At 50.8% G+C, this 15,449-nt stretch overlaps 1 protein-coding gene across 1 annotated transcript in view; it reads right to left on the minus strand.

Moving 5' to 3' along the window:
* Positions 1-517: 517 nt before the first annotated feature.
* Positions 518-15,449, minus strand: part of BGN (biglycan) — a 38,736-nt gene continuing 23,804 nt past the window's right edge. Inside the window, exons 3-8 of the mRNA XM_075578397.1 lie at positions 10,087-10,199; positions 9,085-9,298; positions 6,317-6,427; positions 5,686-5,779; positions 3,866-4,004; positions 518-3,139 (exon numbers count right to left, since the gene is read on the minus strand). Coding sequence (XP_075434512.1) covers positions 2,942-3,139; positions 3,866-4,004; positions 5,686-5,779; positions 6,317-6,427; positions 9,085-9,298; positions 10,087-10,199 — 869 coding nt within the window. The 3' untranslated portion in view covers positions 518-2,941. The remainder of the gene's footprint in view (positions 3,140-3,865; positions 4,005-5,685; positions 5,780-6,316; positions 6,428-9,084; positions 9,299-10,086; positions 10,200-15,449) is intronic.

Genomic DNA, 15,449 nt, shown 5'->3' on the forward strand with positions numbered 1-15,449 from the left:
CACCCATTTATACTGCCGGTGCTACATATTCCCTTTCGGCACCCATTTATACTGCCGGTGCTACATATTCCCTATCAGCACCCATTTATACTGCCGGTGCTACATATTCCCTATCAGCACCCATTTATACTGCCGGTGCTACATATTCCCTATCAGCACCCATTTATACTGCCGGTGCTACATATTCCCTATCAGCACCCATTTATACTGCCGGTGCTACATATTCCCTATCAGCACCCATTTATACTGCCGGTGCTACATATTCCCTATCAGCGCCCATTTATACTGCCGGTGCTACATATTCTCTATCAGCACCCATTTATACTGCCGGTGCAGATATGAGGTGCTGATGGGGGTGTCTTCTTTGCTCCTTTTAATATACTCCCTGATAAATTCCGCGGACCGATCAGAATTCCTGACACTTATCTATCACGAGTAACAATATTTATCTTCCGCAGATCTTTCTCTAACATTTCTCTCCTCCTGTTTCGCTTGTCTGCAAGGATTGCACCAGTGCTTCAGCATTGTGTTTTATTGTATACAAAACAACATCTTTGTCTCCATGTCAAATGGACTAGAAAAAAACACATTTATTATTTCCAGCTTCATGGTTTCGGATATTTGACGTATGTTTTATCCCGGCTCCTTTATCTAAAGCAAGAACTCTTGAAACGGCTTCCCTTTTCCCAATTCTTCCGATTGATGCCCTCTCCGTCCACTGGGTGGCAATGTTACCCCACAAATGAAACATGGGGTGATTAATCGGGGCAGGCAATGCAGGGATGCAGAGTAACTGGGCATGCAGTTTATGAAATGTGTGTGCATGAGACCTCTGATAATAAAGTGCTGTGCCATTACCATGGGCCCTCCTAACCCCTTCACTGCCAGGGTTATAAACCCCCACGGGCATTGAAAGGGTTAAATGTGATGCCCTCATGCTTGGTGGACACTAGGAGTATTTAGAATTGGAGTTGCTGACTAATAACTTGCCACGGCCCTTACAATCTCTTATAAAGAGCTGCGGGGAGTGTCGGGACAGTGACTGGGGCGTGATAATGTGGGCAAAGCACATGCACGGATAATTCCGCACACAGCGCGTGCAGTGACGGCAAAAGCACGTGCACGGATAATTCCGCACACACAGCGCGTGCAGTGACGGCAAAAGCACGTGCACGGATAATTCCGCACACAGCGCGTGCAGTGACAGCAAAAGCACGTGCACGGATAATTCCGCACACACAGCGCGTGCAGTGACAGCAAAAGCACATGCACGGATAATTCCGCACACAGCGCGTGCAGTGACAGCAAAAGCACGTGCACGGATAATTCCGCACACACAGCGCGTGCAGTGACAGCAAAAGCACATGCACGGATAATTCCGCACACAGCGCGTGCAGTGACAGCAAAAGCACGTGCACGGATAATTCCGCACACACAGCGCGTGCAGTGACAGCAAAAGCACGTGCACAGATAATTCCGCACACACAGCGCGTGCAGTGACAGCAAAAGAACGTGCACAGATAATTCCGCACACACACAGCGCGTGCAGTGACTGCAAAAGAACGTGCACAGATAATTCCGCACACACAGCGCGTGCAGTGACAGCAAAAGCACGTGCACAGATAATTCCGCACACACACAGCGCGTGCAGTGACGGCAAAAGCACGTGCACAGATAATTCCGCACACACACAGCGCGTGCAGTGACGGCAAAAGCACGTGCGCAGATAATTCCGCACACACAGCGCGTGCAGTGACTGCAAAAGAACGTGCACGGATAATTCCACACACAGCGTGTGCAGACGGCAAAAGCACGTGCACGGATAATTCCGCACACAGCGCGTACAGTGACAGCAAAAGCACGTGCACAGATAATTCCGCACACACACAGCGCGTGCAGTGACAGCAAAAGCACGTGCACAGATAATTCCGCACACACACAGCGCGTGCAGTGACGGCAAAAGCACGTGCACGGATAATTCCGCACACACACAGCGCGTGCAGTGACGGCAAAAGCACGTGCATGGATAATTCCACACACACAGCGCGTGCAGTGACTGCAAAAGCACGTGCACAGATAATTCCGCACACACAGCGCGTGCAGTGACGGCAAAAGCACGTGCACAGATAATTCCGTACACACACAGCGCGTGCAGTGACAGCAAAAGCACGTGCACAGATAATTCCGCACACACACAGCGCGTGCAGTGACGGCAAAAGCACGTGCACGGATAATTCCGCACACACACAGCGCGTGCAGTGACGGCAAAAGCACGTGCATGGATAATTCCACACACACAGCGCGTGCAGTGACTGCAAAAGCACGTGCACAGATAATTCCGCACACACACAGCGCGTGCAGTGACGGCAAAAGCACGTGCACAGATAATTCCGCACACACAGCGCGTGCAGTGATTATGATAAGAGTAGAAGAGGACCGTCTCGGACACGATGTATACAGGAGGCCTCAGCGTGACCTAATTCACTGTACGCTTATCATGTATTTACAACAAAAATACAAGCCACTGCTTCAGTGCCGGAGGCGCCAGTGCCGTGCTGGCCGGCGGGATGTAGCGGTTATGAATTCGGCTTTGCCACGCTCGCTGGGCCTTTAAGCACTGCCGGGATTTAGGGAGCTGGGATACTTGCACTTGGGGTGAACGGCACTTTTAATACAATAAGCTTATCAATAAGGAGGCTAGAGAATGGTGGCTATACAACGTTAGTGCAGCTAAACCCTTCCTTGTTATATACACCGCAGTGCCAGGGGAGAGGCAGGACAGGAAAGATGCCTAAAGCTTGGGGATTTATTTATTGTTTTGAAGTCTTACACACACTCCCTCTAATGATTGAACATAATTTGGGCGCTCAGTCTTCTGCTCTCTTCCCCCCTCCTCCATCGGTTGCTTTCTTTGGTCCCAGGGATAATACCCCGCTTTGTTTTACTTCTTGTAGTTTCCAAACTGGATGGCCAAGCGGTCAGAAACGCAGCGGAAAGTGGCCGGCTGCACCTCCCAGTACGGCACGGGGTTATTAAAGAGGCTGATCCCGTTGTAATAAGCGCGTTTCACCCCGAAGCCGATTGGGCAGAAATCGTTGACTCCTATTTGGGTGATGTTGTTGGAGTGTAAGTACACAACCTGAAAGAGATGGGGGAAGACAGGAAGAGTAGACATGTGTTATTAAAGGTTCAGCGCCCTCCTGCAGTGCATCTTTCACATTGTTTTTGTAATGTAGAGTTCTGCAGAAATCTGTCGTAATATGTTACGTTTCCTGAGGACTTTACACGTGGCCACTAGCCTTTCTCTGGTTCACTTTAGGATACTAAGCAGGGACGGGTGGGAGACGGGCTGGTCCCCTCTTCCATGTAGTAACAGAGGAGGGAGTAGTAACAGAGGAGAGACAGGGAGGAGCGGGTATGATGCCTTTTATTGGACCAACAAGTAGTTGATCTGTTACAGGCTTTCCCACCTCTCAGGATCCTTCATCGGGTGCGGCAGAAATACAGAAACACAATGATATATACAATGATTGGAAGAGGGTATCTGGTTACTAGTGAATGTCATAGGAGATGCCGGTGTCCGGAATATCTCCCCCCCCCCATCCCGGAGAAGCACCCCCATTCTGCCAAGAGCTGTCCCTGTGAAACCCTGGCGTGGAGACCCGCTACTCCCAGCGCCAGCACATGGCGGACATTTCTGCGTGTTCCTGACCCGCAATCTGCTCTTGTATAGATGTATGCAAGTGGCACTCAAGTGTGCGGGTTTCTTGCAGAGAGTGAGAAGCAGCCATCTTTAACATGGCCAACGGGGGAAATGTGACCTGTTGGTCAGTTTAACATAGCCGTGTCTGGGGTCTGGTCTCACCTGCAGGAATTTCAGGTCTGGCAGACCCCCGGGTACCTTGGCGAGCTTGTTGTTGTCCAGGTGCAGCTCCCGCAGCGCGGGCATGGAGGCGAGACTCCCGTTTTCTATCACGCGGATATTGTTGTAGCCTAATCCCAGCCTGGAGCACAGAGGAGCGCCGTCTTAGTATCGTTTAAACATAGCGGTGTCTATTTACCCGGCAGCCGGCTCTATAACCTCCTCCCTGTCCCTGATGTACCCAGCAGCCGGCTCTATAACCTCCTCCCTGTCCCTGATGTACCCAGCAGCCGGCTCTATAATCTCCTCCCTGTCCCTGATTTACCCGGCAGCCGGCTCTATAACCTCCTCCCTGTCCCTGATGTACCCAGCAGCCGGCTCTATAACCTCCTCCCTGTCCCTGATTTACCCGGCAGCCGGCTCTATAACCTCCTCCCTGTCCCTGATTTAGCCGGCAGCCGGCTCTATAATCTCCTCCCTGTCCCTGATTTAGCCGGCAGCCGGCTCTATAACCTCCCTGTCCCTGATTCACCCGGCAGCCGGCTCTATAACCTCCTCCCTGTCCCTGATTTACCCGGCAGCCGGCTCTATAACCTCCTCCCTGTCCCTGATTTAGCCGGCAATGATTTTCTACCAGAATACAGCTCAGCCCCCTTATAACAGCCTTTCACTGAGCCACCTGTGCTGAAGCAGCGATTTCCTTAAAACCTGACCTGTTGGTGGCCCTTGAGGACTGGAGTTTGCCACCGCTGCACTAGACGTTCTTTCCCTTATTAACCCACCATTACCTCGTGTCCCGTTCCTGCTTTGTTAGTTGTGAACGTGCGCTCAGGTTTTGCACATCCCAGTGTGACCGCTCCGGTTTCTCTGCTCCGTGTCTTGCACTATATACACTATATACACTATATTATATGCACTATATGCACTATATTATATGCACTATATGCACTATATTATATGCACTATATGCACTTGTCCTGGAACAGGACTGTTATTTTTCTGTTTCCATTTGCAGCTCTGACTGCCAGCCTCATCTATTGTGGTTGTTAGCTTTCCCTGTATCTGTAACTCCCGGTGCATGTGGAAACTGTTACATTTTGATACATTCCCCCCCCCCAGACTGCCTATAGCTGGTTGCCCTGACAACCTCTTTAGTACTCCTAGCTGAGATGGTTTGTCTCAACTCCCCTGTCTGTGTTCACAGTTGGCACAGTCCAGTCACGTTTCCTGTGTGACAGGAATCTCATACTTCCTTTCCATCCATGCAGGCTGAGTGAGTACACCTATCTTACCTACTCCCTTTGCAAGCCATCCCTTTTTGACCTTCCCTTAATACAAAAGCACCTTCACAGAGAAGCACTCTCTCACCCCTCATAACACCTACAAGCAGCCTGTATTTTGCTGTGACGTTCTCAATAAAGTTAAGAATATACTAAAGGACTTGGTGTGCTTTCAAGAGGGATGAGTTCAGCTATCTGCCATACTTATATCCTGCATATAACCCTGTGGCTCCAGAATAGCACTATATGCACTATATGCATTATATATTGTTTGCTAGGCTTCTCCCATCTGATAAAGATTGTTGTGCAAAAAGGTTGAGGTCCCCTCAGAGCCAGCTGCTGTGCCCCATCTTATTGGAATATGTGCTGCAGGAAACCCCTCTACAGACACTGCCAGAAACGCACTTTTTTTCTCCATAATTGCCTCAGTATTTTAACCCCCCCCCCCCCACAGTATATACAAACAGTACAGTGTGTTCCCAATGCAGCGTCCTTCCCAAATATCACCTGGATACATAGATCCTCCTTCTGCCGGGGCCTTACCTGTATATTTTGGAGTACTGGATAAGATCTTCTGTTTCGATCGCCTGAATCTTGTTGTGGTCCAGGTGAAGCTCATTTAGTGTATTTGGAAGATCTGGACATGGAAATAAGATACAAACCCCATTTATTTATTGGGTAGAGCAGGGGCGCTCAACCCCACTGCCCACCCCCCCTCCCCTTCCAAACAGGTCAGGTTTCCAGGCCATCCCAGCATCAGCACAAGTGGTGATTGAGCCACCTGTGCTGAAGCAAGAACTGATTGAGCCACCTGTGCTGAAGCTGGGAAATCCTGAAAACCGGACCTGTTGGGGAGGGGCTTGAGGACTGGAGTTGAAAACCCCAGGGGCCCAGAATTAACTCGAGAAACCTGAAACCCACTTCTCTATGACAAAACAGAACGGGTGAACCATGGCACAGTACAGACTGCTACACAATGTAACACAAGGATAAGGCCCAGTATTTTATTGCATAGTATTCTCCGCTTCCCAATCTCACATTGTGTTTCACTGAAATTGACAATAAACAGGACAGGCAAAAATGTGACTGTTCTCGACTTGCTATGCAAACACAGAGGAGGAAACCAACGTACATCTCCCAAATTGGAGCTAGCAGGAGAGCGCTCCCCACTTACCTTTAGGGACTCCCGTCAGCTTCGCCTCGGAGATACGCAGGTAGTTCAGTTTCAAACCATCAAAAGCTCCGGGCTCAATGCCCCCGTTCTCCAGGGGGTTCCCCCCCATCTCTAAAGAGAGGGAAAAAAAAAAAGGAAGTTCATTTGCAACAGGTCAGGTTTTCGGAATATCCCTGCTTCAGCATAGGTGGCTCAATCAGTCCTTGCCTGAAGCATAGGTGACTCAATCTTCGACTGAGCCACCTGTGTCGAAGCTGGGATATCCTGAAAACCTGACCTGTTTGTGGCCCTTGAGGACTGGAGTTGGCCGCCCCTGATCTAGAACCCATATAGATTTGGGCCAGTTATACTGATTGTGGAAGTCGTTCTTCTTTGTCGTTTCTTATTTCCTTCCTATGCCAACACGAGAGCTCAATAATAACAAGAGTTACAGTACAAACAGCCGCCCGCCGGCCCGCTAATGTGCGGCTATTCCCAATCTCTCAGCTTGAAGAAGTTTAGATATTCTGCTTAATTATTAGAACATTGGGGCGCTCACTGGGGGTCTCGGGGCGCTCACTGGGGGTCTCGGGGCGCTCACTGGGGGTCTCGGGGCGCTCACTGGGGGTCTCTGGGCACTCACTGGGGGTCTCGGGGCACTCACTGGGGGTCTCGGGGCGCTCACTGGGGGTCTCGGGGCGCTCACTGGGGGTCTCGGGGCGCTCACTGGGGGTCTCGGGGCACTCACTGGGGGTCTCGGGGCACTCACTGGGGGTCTCGGGGCACTCACTGGGGGTCTTGGGGCGCTGTACAGTCCTACAACAAGATGCAATCCCATTCCATAGCAATATCTTGTTCCGTGTGGAATGTTTCCACGGCTTCTAAACACGTAGCGCCAGAACCTCACAGCTACTGTACGTTCAATCAGGACCCCTATGGGGGACGTCACCTAAAGCGAGAACGGACATTATGTCCCCTGGGGTGCTTCCTCAAAGCTAATTGTATGAAAAAGCAATGGGCGTTCCACGTCTCTTTAATAATAATAATTATAACTATTTCATGTAGCACTTTCCTCCCAATGGGACTCGGCGCGTCACAATTACGGTATAGCGCGCGGGACGCAGCGCATAGGAATGTTAGAGAAGCTTACTGCCGTGTTGTTGTAGCATTATATATATATATATTTATTATTATACTGTGTTATCTTCCAATAACATGATGTGCAGTACAGTATGTGTCTGCGTTACTCCCATCCAGGCCAGGAAAAAGGGAAAGAGCACTATGTTAGTTACGTTATGCTGCCCCATCCAGACCTTGCAAGAGCTCTATATCATGGTCTGGATGTGACTAACGGCAGATTTATGTCTGACCTCACTAACGTAATCAAAGTTCCCATGTTAACCTTATTGCAATTTTGCTAATATGCAATGTTGGGGTAACGCCTAATTTGCATGTGATTTGCATGGAACCCCGACCCTCTAATAGCGCGTCTGAGATCAGATGCATTGTAACGAACCCCAACCCTCTCTAAAAGCGCGTCTGAGATCAGATGCATTGTAAAGAACCCCAACCCTCTCTAATAGCGCGTCTGAGATCAGATGCATTGTAAAGAACCCCAACCCTCTCTAATAGCGCGTCTGAGATCAGATGCATTGTAAGGAACCCCAACCCTCTCTAATAGCGCGTCTGAGATCAGATGCATTGTAAGGAACCCCAACCCACTCTAATAGCGTGTCTGAGATCAGATGCATTGTAAGGAACCCCAAACCTCTCTAATAGCGCGTCTGTGATCAGATGCATTGTAAGGAACCCCGAAGCTCTCTAATAGCGCGTCTGAGATCAGATGCATTGTAAGGAACCCCAACCCTCTCTAATAGCGCGTCTGAGATCAGATGCATTGTAAGGAACCCCAACCCTCTCTAATAGCGCGCCTGTGATCAGATGCATTGTAAGGAACCCCAACCCTCTCTAATAGCGCGCCTGAGATCAGATGCATTGTAAAGAACCCCAACCCTCTCTAATAGCGCGCATGTGATCAGATGCATTGTAAGGAACCCCAACCCTCTCTAATAGCGTGTCTGAGATCAGATGCATTGTAAGGAACCCCAAACCTCTCTAATAGCGCGTCTGAGATCAGATGCATTGTAAGGAACCCCAACCCACTCTAATAGCGTGTCTGAGATCAGATGCATTGTAAGGAACCCCAAACCTCTCTAATAGCGTGTCTGAGATCAGATGCATTGTAAGGAACCCCGACCCTCTCTAATAGCGCGTCTGAGATCAGATGCATTGTAAGGAACCCCAAACCTCTCTAATAGCGTGTCTGAGATCAGATGCATTGTAAGGAACCCCAAACCTCTCTAATAGCGCGTCTGTGATCATATGCATTGTAAGGAACCCCAACCCTCTCTAATAGCATGTCTGACATCAGATGCATTGTAAAGAACCCCAACCCTCTCTAATAGCGCGTCTCAGATCAGATACATTGTAAATTCTTCTGTATTTGATGCAATTTTCAAATGACCAGAAAATTGCAGGGAACCCTTTAGGGGCTTCCGGGGAACCCAATGGTTCCTAGGAACCCTCGTGGGAAAACACTGGACTTAACATGACTTTAAGTCACTTACCAGGGCTTCATCGACCTTGGCCATAATGGGGTGTAGCTTCACACCCCTCCTCCATGTTTTAACACAGCTACATTGACACGGTGCCCCCTCAGGTGGAGAAAGTCTGAAGCAGACATGTGGTGGGCGCTGTTACCACTGCCGAACCCGTTCCCCACTGCTTACCGATGCAGTTCATGTTCTTGAGCCCGTTGAAGACCTCCTTGGGGATCTTCTTGATGTTGTTATCATGGATGCGCAGTTCCACCAGGGACTTGGGCAGGTTCCTGGGTATCTGCTCCAGGTTGTTCTTGGAGATGTAGAGTTTCTGGAGCTTGTGCAGAACGTCGAAAGCCTTCTCATTAACCTTGGAGATCTTGTTATTTACTATGACCAAGGCCTGATTCGGTGTAAAAAGAGGAGAAAACAAACTGAGTTATTTATGAGTTAATAATAAGGGGGAAATCCTGTTGTATTTTTTGATCATTCTTAGCAAGGTCCCCGTGGCCTTATCAAAAAACCCTGCAGACATGTTTCTATTTTAGCCCCTTTTAGCGTGACTTCTGCTTCTGAAACATGTGTACGCCGGGTTTCGTCCCACACAGTTACAGTCCGGCTGTTTGACCTCCGTGTAGATAACGAGGTTATTTGGCCGTTTCTCAGACACACACACTGCTCACAGCCTGTAAAATGTGCCTCACGTACACAGCATTTCTATGGAGAATGTTGGTTCATTAAAACTAAAGGAAAGCATTGTCACCGTTGCCTGTGGTTGGTGCTTTGGGGTTTCAAAGGATATAGATACAGGTGAAAAATATCTGAGATTCTAATAGTGTGTACCTGTGTGATTTACATGTTACAACTACACTTCTTGAAGGTAAGCTGTGTGTGTGTAATATATGCTGGGTCTAGTTTAAGGCACGTTAAGGCATTTCTGCATTGATTTATGGCCCATCAGATTAACAGCGGGGGTCCCTGGCAGTTCCATTCAAACAGAATGGGACTGCCAGGGACCCCCGCTGTTAATCTGATGGGCCATTAGTCAATGCAGAAATGCCTTAAACTTGCCTTAAACTACACCCAGCATGTAACCGGGCCAGTTTAAGGCAAGCCTTAGAATACTCGTTGTCTCGTGTGTGTGTGTGTGTGTGTGTGTGTGTGTGTGTGTGTGTGTGTGTCAATGCTTACATAAAGACTGCTGAGTCCCTTGAAATCATCTTTTTTTATTTCTGTGATTTTGTTGTTCTGTAGATCCAGGAGGGTAGTGTCTTTCGGGATGTTCTTGGGCACGCTGGTGAGACCTGGAACAAAAAAACACAGCTTCGCTGTAGCATTGTGGCCCCTGATATTTGTAACTCCCTGCTCACGCCGTGCACGCACGCTCACCCACGCTTGGCGCTTAAGTAAAAAAAAAAAAAAAGAGAGAGACTTTGAAGCGCGCTCAACTTGCCCGCAACGCCCCCCGTGCGCGCTTGCGAAATAGCCAGGACACCCGGCGCTCGTGCTTGGAGAGCTGGTGACGTAACCGCTCTCGAGCATGAGCGCGGTCAGCGCCAGCGGGGCCGCAGCCTAAGAGAGTATATGAGGAATGGAAACCCCCATCTGCTGATGTTACAGGGCCACATACGGACATTTTATAAACGGTTCTTACATCATCAAACTACTTTTGTCACCTTTATACTTACCTTGGTTGAGCGCAGAGTATATTTGATAAATATATTTGCGTTTGATTCTTATTGCATTCCCGCTGGTTTGCCTTCCTGCCCAAGTTAAGCAGGCCCCAAAATGTAACCCTTTCAGGCGATATGTTCTAGCACGTTCCGGTATAGAATGTCTGCAGCAAGAGGGGGCCCTAAGTCTACCACCGACATATTGACGTCGTCTCCACTGGGGCCTTCATTCCTAGAACTGTAATTCTAACAACGCGAGTCGCCAGTCAGAGTTTCAGGAATGTGCCACCCAGTACCAGGCTATCAGGAACTCATTGGAAACATCTGTCCCGGGCCGAAGCCTTCCTGTTACAGCGCGAGAAACATGATCCGTCCTAGCGCCAAGGCTTACAGTGGGGAGCGTCGGTTAACTCATGCAGTACTGGAGGAACGAGCAATGAATTAAAGGGCAGCGGCGGATTTCAAAATGCGCCGCCCTTCGGCACTTGCCGGCGCCGGCCGCCTCCTTGCTGCTGCCCTCCTGCTCCTTTTGGAATCCCAGCGTCCGATGACGCTGCGGCCGTCACCAACTTGACGTCGCACAGAGGCGCGTTGCGTTGGAAACACGACGTCATTACGTAATTTGACGTCGCGACAACGCGTTGCCGTGGCAACGAGACGCTGTGTGACGTCACGTTGGGGACGTCCGCAGCGTCATTTGAAGCTGAGATTCCAAAGGACCAGGAGGGCGGCAGCAAGGAGGCGGCCGGCGCTGGCATGAGCCTTCCCATTAAGTCCGATAGGCCCGAGTGCGCGGGGCGGGGGCGTGGCCGTGAGTGGTTCACCCTCATTGGCTGAGCCGCTCACGTGCCGCTGACGTCACACGGCGCCCGCTGAAGAAGTCAAAATCCTTTGACTGCCAGCGACCGCGTGGCGCCAGCCGTCGTGCCCACTATGGGCACCCGCGATGGACTGCATGTACTTGCTACAGCGCTGCGCAACGTCGCAGTCACTAGCCAATACTATAAACGCAGCCCGCATATGGCGACGGCTGCAGTGCATTTGTTTTGACGCGACGTTGCATCGCCGTCGCCGGCACTGTAAGCGCAGCCTTAGAAAGAGCCGTATAATTACCTAAAGCGGCAATCCTACTAAAAATAGATTTTTTTTTTTTAAAGGTTGAAACTGGGGGTCCTTTGGAGCGGAACTTCTGTATTTCCAGCTCCGGGTACCCCCAGTTACTTACAGTTTAATCTGCGCTGCACTTCCTGTCGGTCTGGTTTTTGAAGATGGCGCCAGCGGTCACCCAACAGGAAGCCATAACTTCAGGTGCTGCGGCTTCCTGTCGCTGTGCTTCCATTTTCTTTCCCAATGAAGGGGGCAGAAGACCGACAGCTAGAACTGTGAGTATCTAGGTAGCCAGGGGGGGCTCAGAGCTGAAAATAGAGACGTTAAGCTCCAGGCGCCCCACCACTATAAATAAAGAAAAGATGGCTGCAAAAGGGCCGGGGGGCGGCCAACTCCAGTCCTCAAGGGCCACCAACAGGTCAGGTTTTTGGGATATCCCTGCTTCAGCACAGGTGGCTCAATCAGTGGCTCTGTCGCAGCAAGGATATCCTGAAAACCTGACCTGCGGGAGTAGGGGTGCCAGGCGGCTTCTCCAAAAATACTGGACTCAATGGTGAAAGGTGCGTCAGGTCACTATGTCCAGGGAGGTAATACCGGACACATACATGTCCAGTATTACAGTACCTCTCGATACCGGACACCTGGCCACCCCTGTTTAGGGCGTAGGAACGCACGGCCCTAAGATGTAACCCTGGGATTTGTTATGAACGGAACAATACTCCCCCGAATGCTGCGATGCTGCCGGTTTTTATGGCGCATCATTTCGCAGGATATTTCTACCGTGGAAAAGGGCCACGAAACGCGCCTGTGCATTTTCAGGCCGTGTTAGCAGCAAAGGGGTTTAATCTGCCACCGGCTGCAGAACTGTAAAATAAAACGTCACTTAAGCGTTCGCATGGCGACTTTCAGCGCGGTAAACAGTGATGACAGAGTCCTCAGTAAAAGGGACGCATAATGTCTTACAGCGGAATAAACAGCCCTCGCGGTGTCACGGAAACATGAATCACCGCTCGAGGGAAAAAATCACAACTCCTGTGCGTCACGGCCGTGTCTGCAAAAGTACGGAAAAGCCGGCTAATGGGGTGACGCGCTGTCTTACCGGCAGACCCCCTGGGAAGCCCCCTGATCTCCGGCAGGCAATGCTGTCATTCTCCATCACTGCCAGCACCGTGTCCCGTAGGACATCTACTCCAGCAAAGACACACTGACCACAGCTTCTCCAGCAAAGACACACTGACCACAGCTTCTCCAGCAAAGACACACTGACCACAGCTTCTCCAGCAAAGTCACACTGACCACAGCTTCTCCAGCAAAGACACACTGACCACAGCTTCTCCAGCAAAGACACACTGACCACAGCTCCTCCAGCAAAGACACACTGACCACAGCTCCTCCAGCAAAGACACGCTGACCACAGCTTCTCCAGCAAAGACACGCTGACCACAGCTCCTCCAGCAAAGACACGCTGACCACAGCTCCTCCAGCAAAGACACACTGACCACAGCTTCTCCAGCAAAGCCACGCTGACCACAGCTTCTCCAGCAAAGTCACGCTGACCACAGCTTCTCCAGCAAAGACACACTGAACACAGTGGTGACGTCGGATAAAGTTTAACTGCTGCCCAGTTAGGGTAACACACCCGTATTTTCCCGGACACGTCCGGCGCGTTAATATAAAGTCGCTGACCGGTTAGGGTAACACACCCGTATTTTCCCGGACACGCCCGGCGCGTTAATATAAAGTCGCTTACCGGTTAGGGTAACACACCCGTATTTTCCCGGACACGTCCGGCGCATTAATATAAAGTCGCTGACCGGTTAGGGTAACACACCCATATTTTCCCGGACACGCCCGGCGCGTTAATATAAAGTCATTGACCGGTTAGGGTAACACACCCGTATTTTCCCGGACACGTCCGGCGCATTAATATAAAGTCGCTGACCGGTTAGGGTAACACACCCATATTTTCCCGGACACGCCCGGCGCGTTAATATAAAGTCACTGACCGGTTAGGGTAACACACCCGTATTTTCCCGGACACGCCCGGCGCGTTAATATAAAGTCGCTGACCGGTTAGGGTAACACACCCGTATTTTCCCGGACACGCCCGGCGCGTTAATATAAAGTCGCTGACCGGTTAGGGTAACACACCCGTATTTTCCCGGACACGCCCGGCGCGTTAATATAAAGTTGCTGACCGGTTAGGGTAACACACCCATATTTTCCCGGACACGTCCGGCGCGTTAATATAAAGTCGCTGACCGGTTAGGGTAACACACCCATATTTTCCCGGACACGCCCGGCGCGTTAATATAAAGTCACTGACCGGTTAGGGTAACACACCCGTATTTTCCCGGACACGCCCGGCGCGTTAATATAAAGTCGCTGACCGGTTAGGGTAACACACCCATATTTTCCCGGACACGCCCGGCGCGTTAATATAAAGTCGCTGACCGGTTAGGGTAACACACCCGTATTTTCCCGGACACGCCCGGCGCGTTAATATAAAGTCGCTGACCGGTTAGGGTAACACACCCGTATTTTCCCGGACACGCCCGGCGCGTTAATATAAAGTCGCTGACCGGTTAGGGTAACACACCCGTATTTTCCCGGACACGCCCGGCGCGTTAATATAAAGTCGCTGACCGGTTAGGGTAACACACCCGTATTTTCCCGGACACACCCGGCGCGTTAATATAAAGTCGCTGACCGGTTAGGGTAACACACCCGTATTTTCCCGGACACGCCCGGCGCGTTAATTTAAAGTCGCTGACCGGTTAGGGTAACACACCCATATTTTCCCGGACACGTCTGGCGCGTTAATATAAAGTCGCTGACCGGTTAGGGTAACACACCCATATTTTCCCGGACACGTCTGGCGCGTTAATTTAAAGTCGCTGACCGGGAGGAATTTTGGCTAAAAACGTCCGGCATTTCTGGCCGCGCGTGCACAGTCGGCGTTCACGCGTGTACAAACAAAAGCTGAACTGCGCATGCGTGAGCGCCGAGTGCGCATGCGCGATGGGTGTCCCGGCTTGGTGTCCCCTTTTTTGAGTGGGGAATTATGGGGACCCCCCGTGGCTGCCCATTCTCCTATCTGCTGTAACCTCGCGGCCCCTATCTCATCCGCGGCGCTCTTATTTCGAATAGTAGCTTCATGTCAGTCCCCCGCGGGCGGGAATTCCCTCCCTGTATTAGCACGGGAACCCCTCCCTGTATTAGCACGGGAACCCCTCCCTGTATTAGCACGGGAACCCCTCCCTGTATTAGCACGGGAACCCCTCCCTGTATTAGCACGGGAACCCCTCCCTGTATTAGCACGGGAACCCCTCCCTGTATTAGCACGGGAACCCCTCCCTGTATTAGCACGGGAACCCCTCCCTGTATTAGCACCTCTGCTCTGTTCCATGTGACTTCCTCACACTCCCGTTAGCCTCCAGCTTCAGCGCGGGACGTCCTGCTCTAACGCTTCTCTTTCTCTGAAATTACTCTGTTCAACCCCTTTATATATTTGACAGTTTCAATCACGCCCCTCTCCCTTCTCTCCTCGAAGTGTACGTGCTACGTATTATTGTCTTTGGTCTTTTCTGACAAGTCCAATGCTGTAGCCAACTCCAGTCCTCAAGGACCACCGATAGGTTAGGTTCTCAGGATATCCCTGCTTCAGTCATGATTGAGCCGCCTGTGCTGAAGCAGGGATATCCTGAAAACCTGGCCTGTTGGCACTTGAGGAGTGGAGTTGCCCCACCCCTGCTCTAGATCATGCATCATCAC

The sequence above is a fragment of the Ascaphus truei genome, chromosome 21 (genome assembly GCF_040206685.1).
Source record: "Ascaphus truei isolate aAscTru1 chromosome 21, aAscTru1.hap1, whole genome shotgun sequence".
Taxonomy (NCBI): domain Eukaryota; kingdom Metazoa; phylum Chordata; class Amphibia; order Anura; family Ascaphidae; genus Ascaphus; species Ascaphus truei.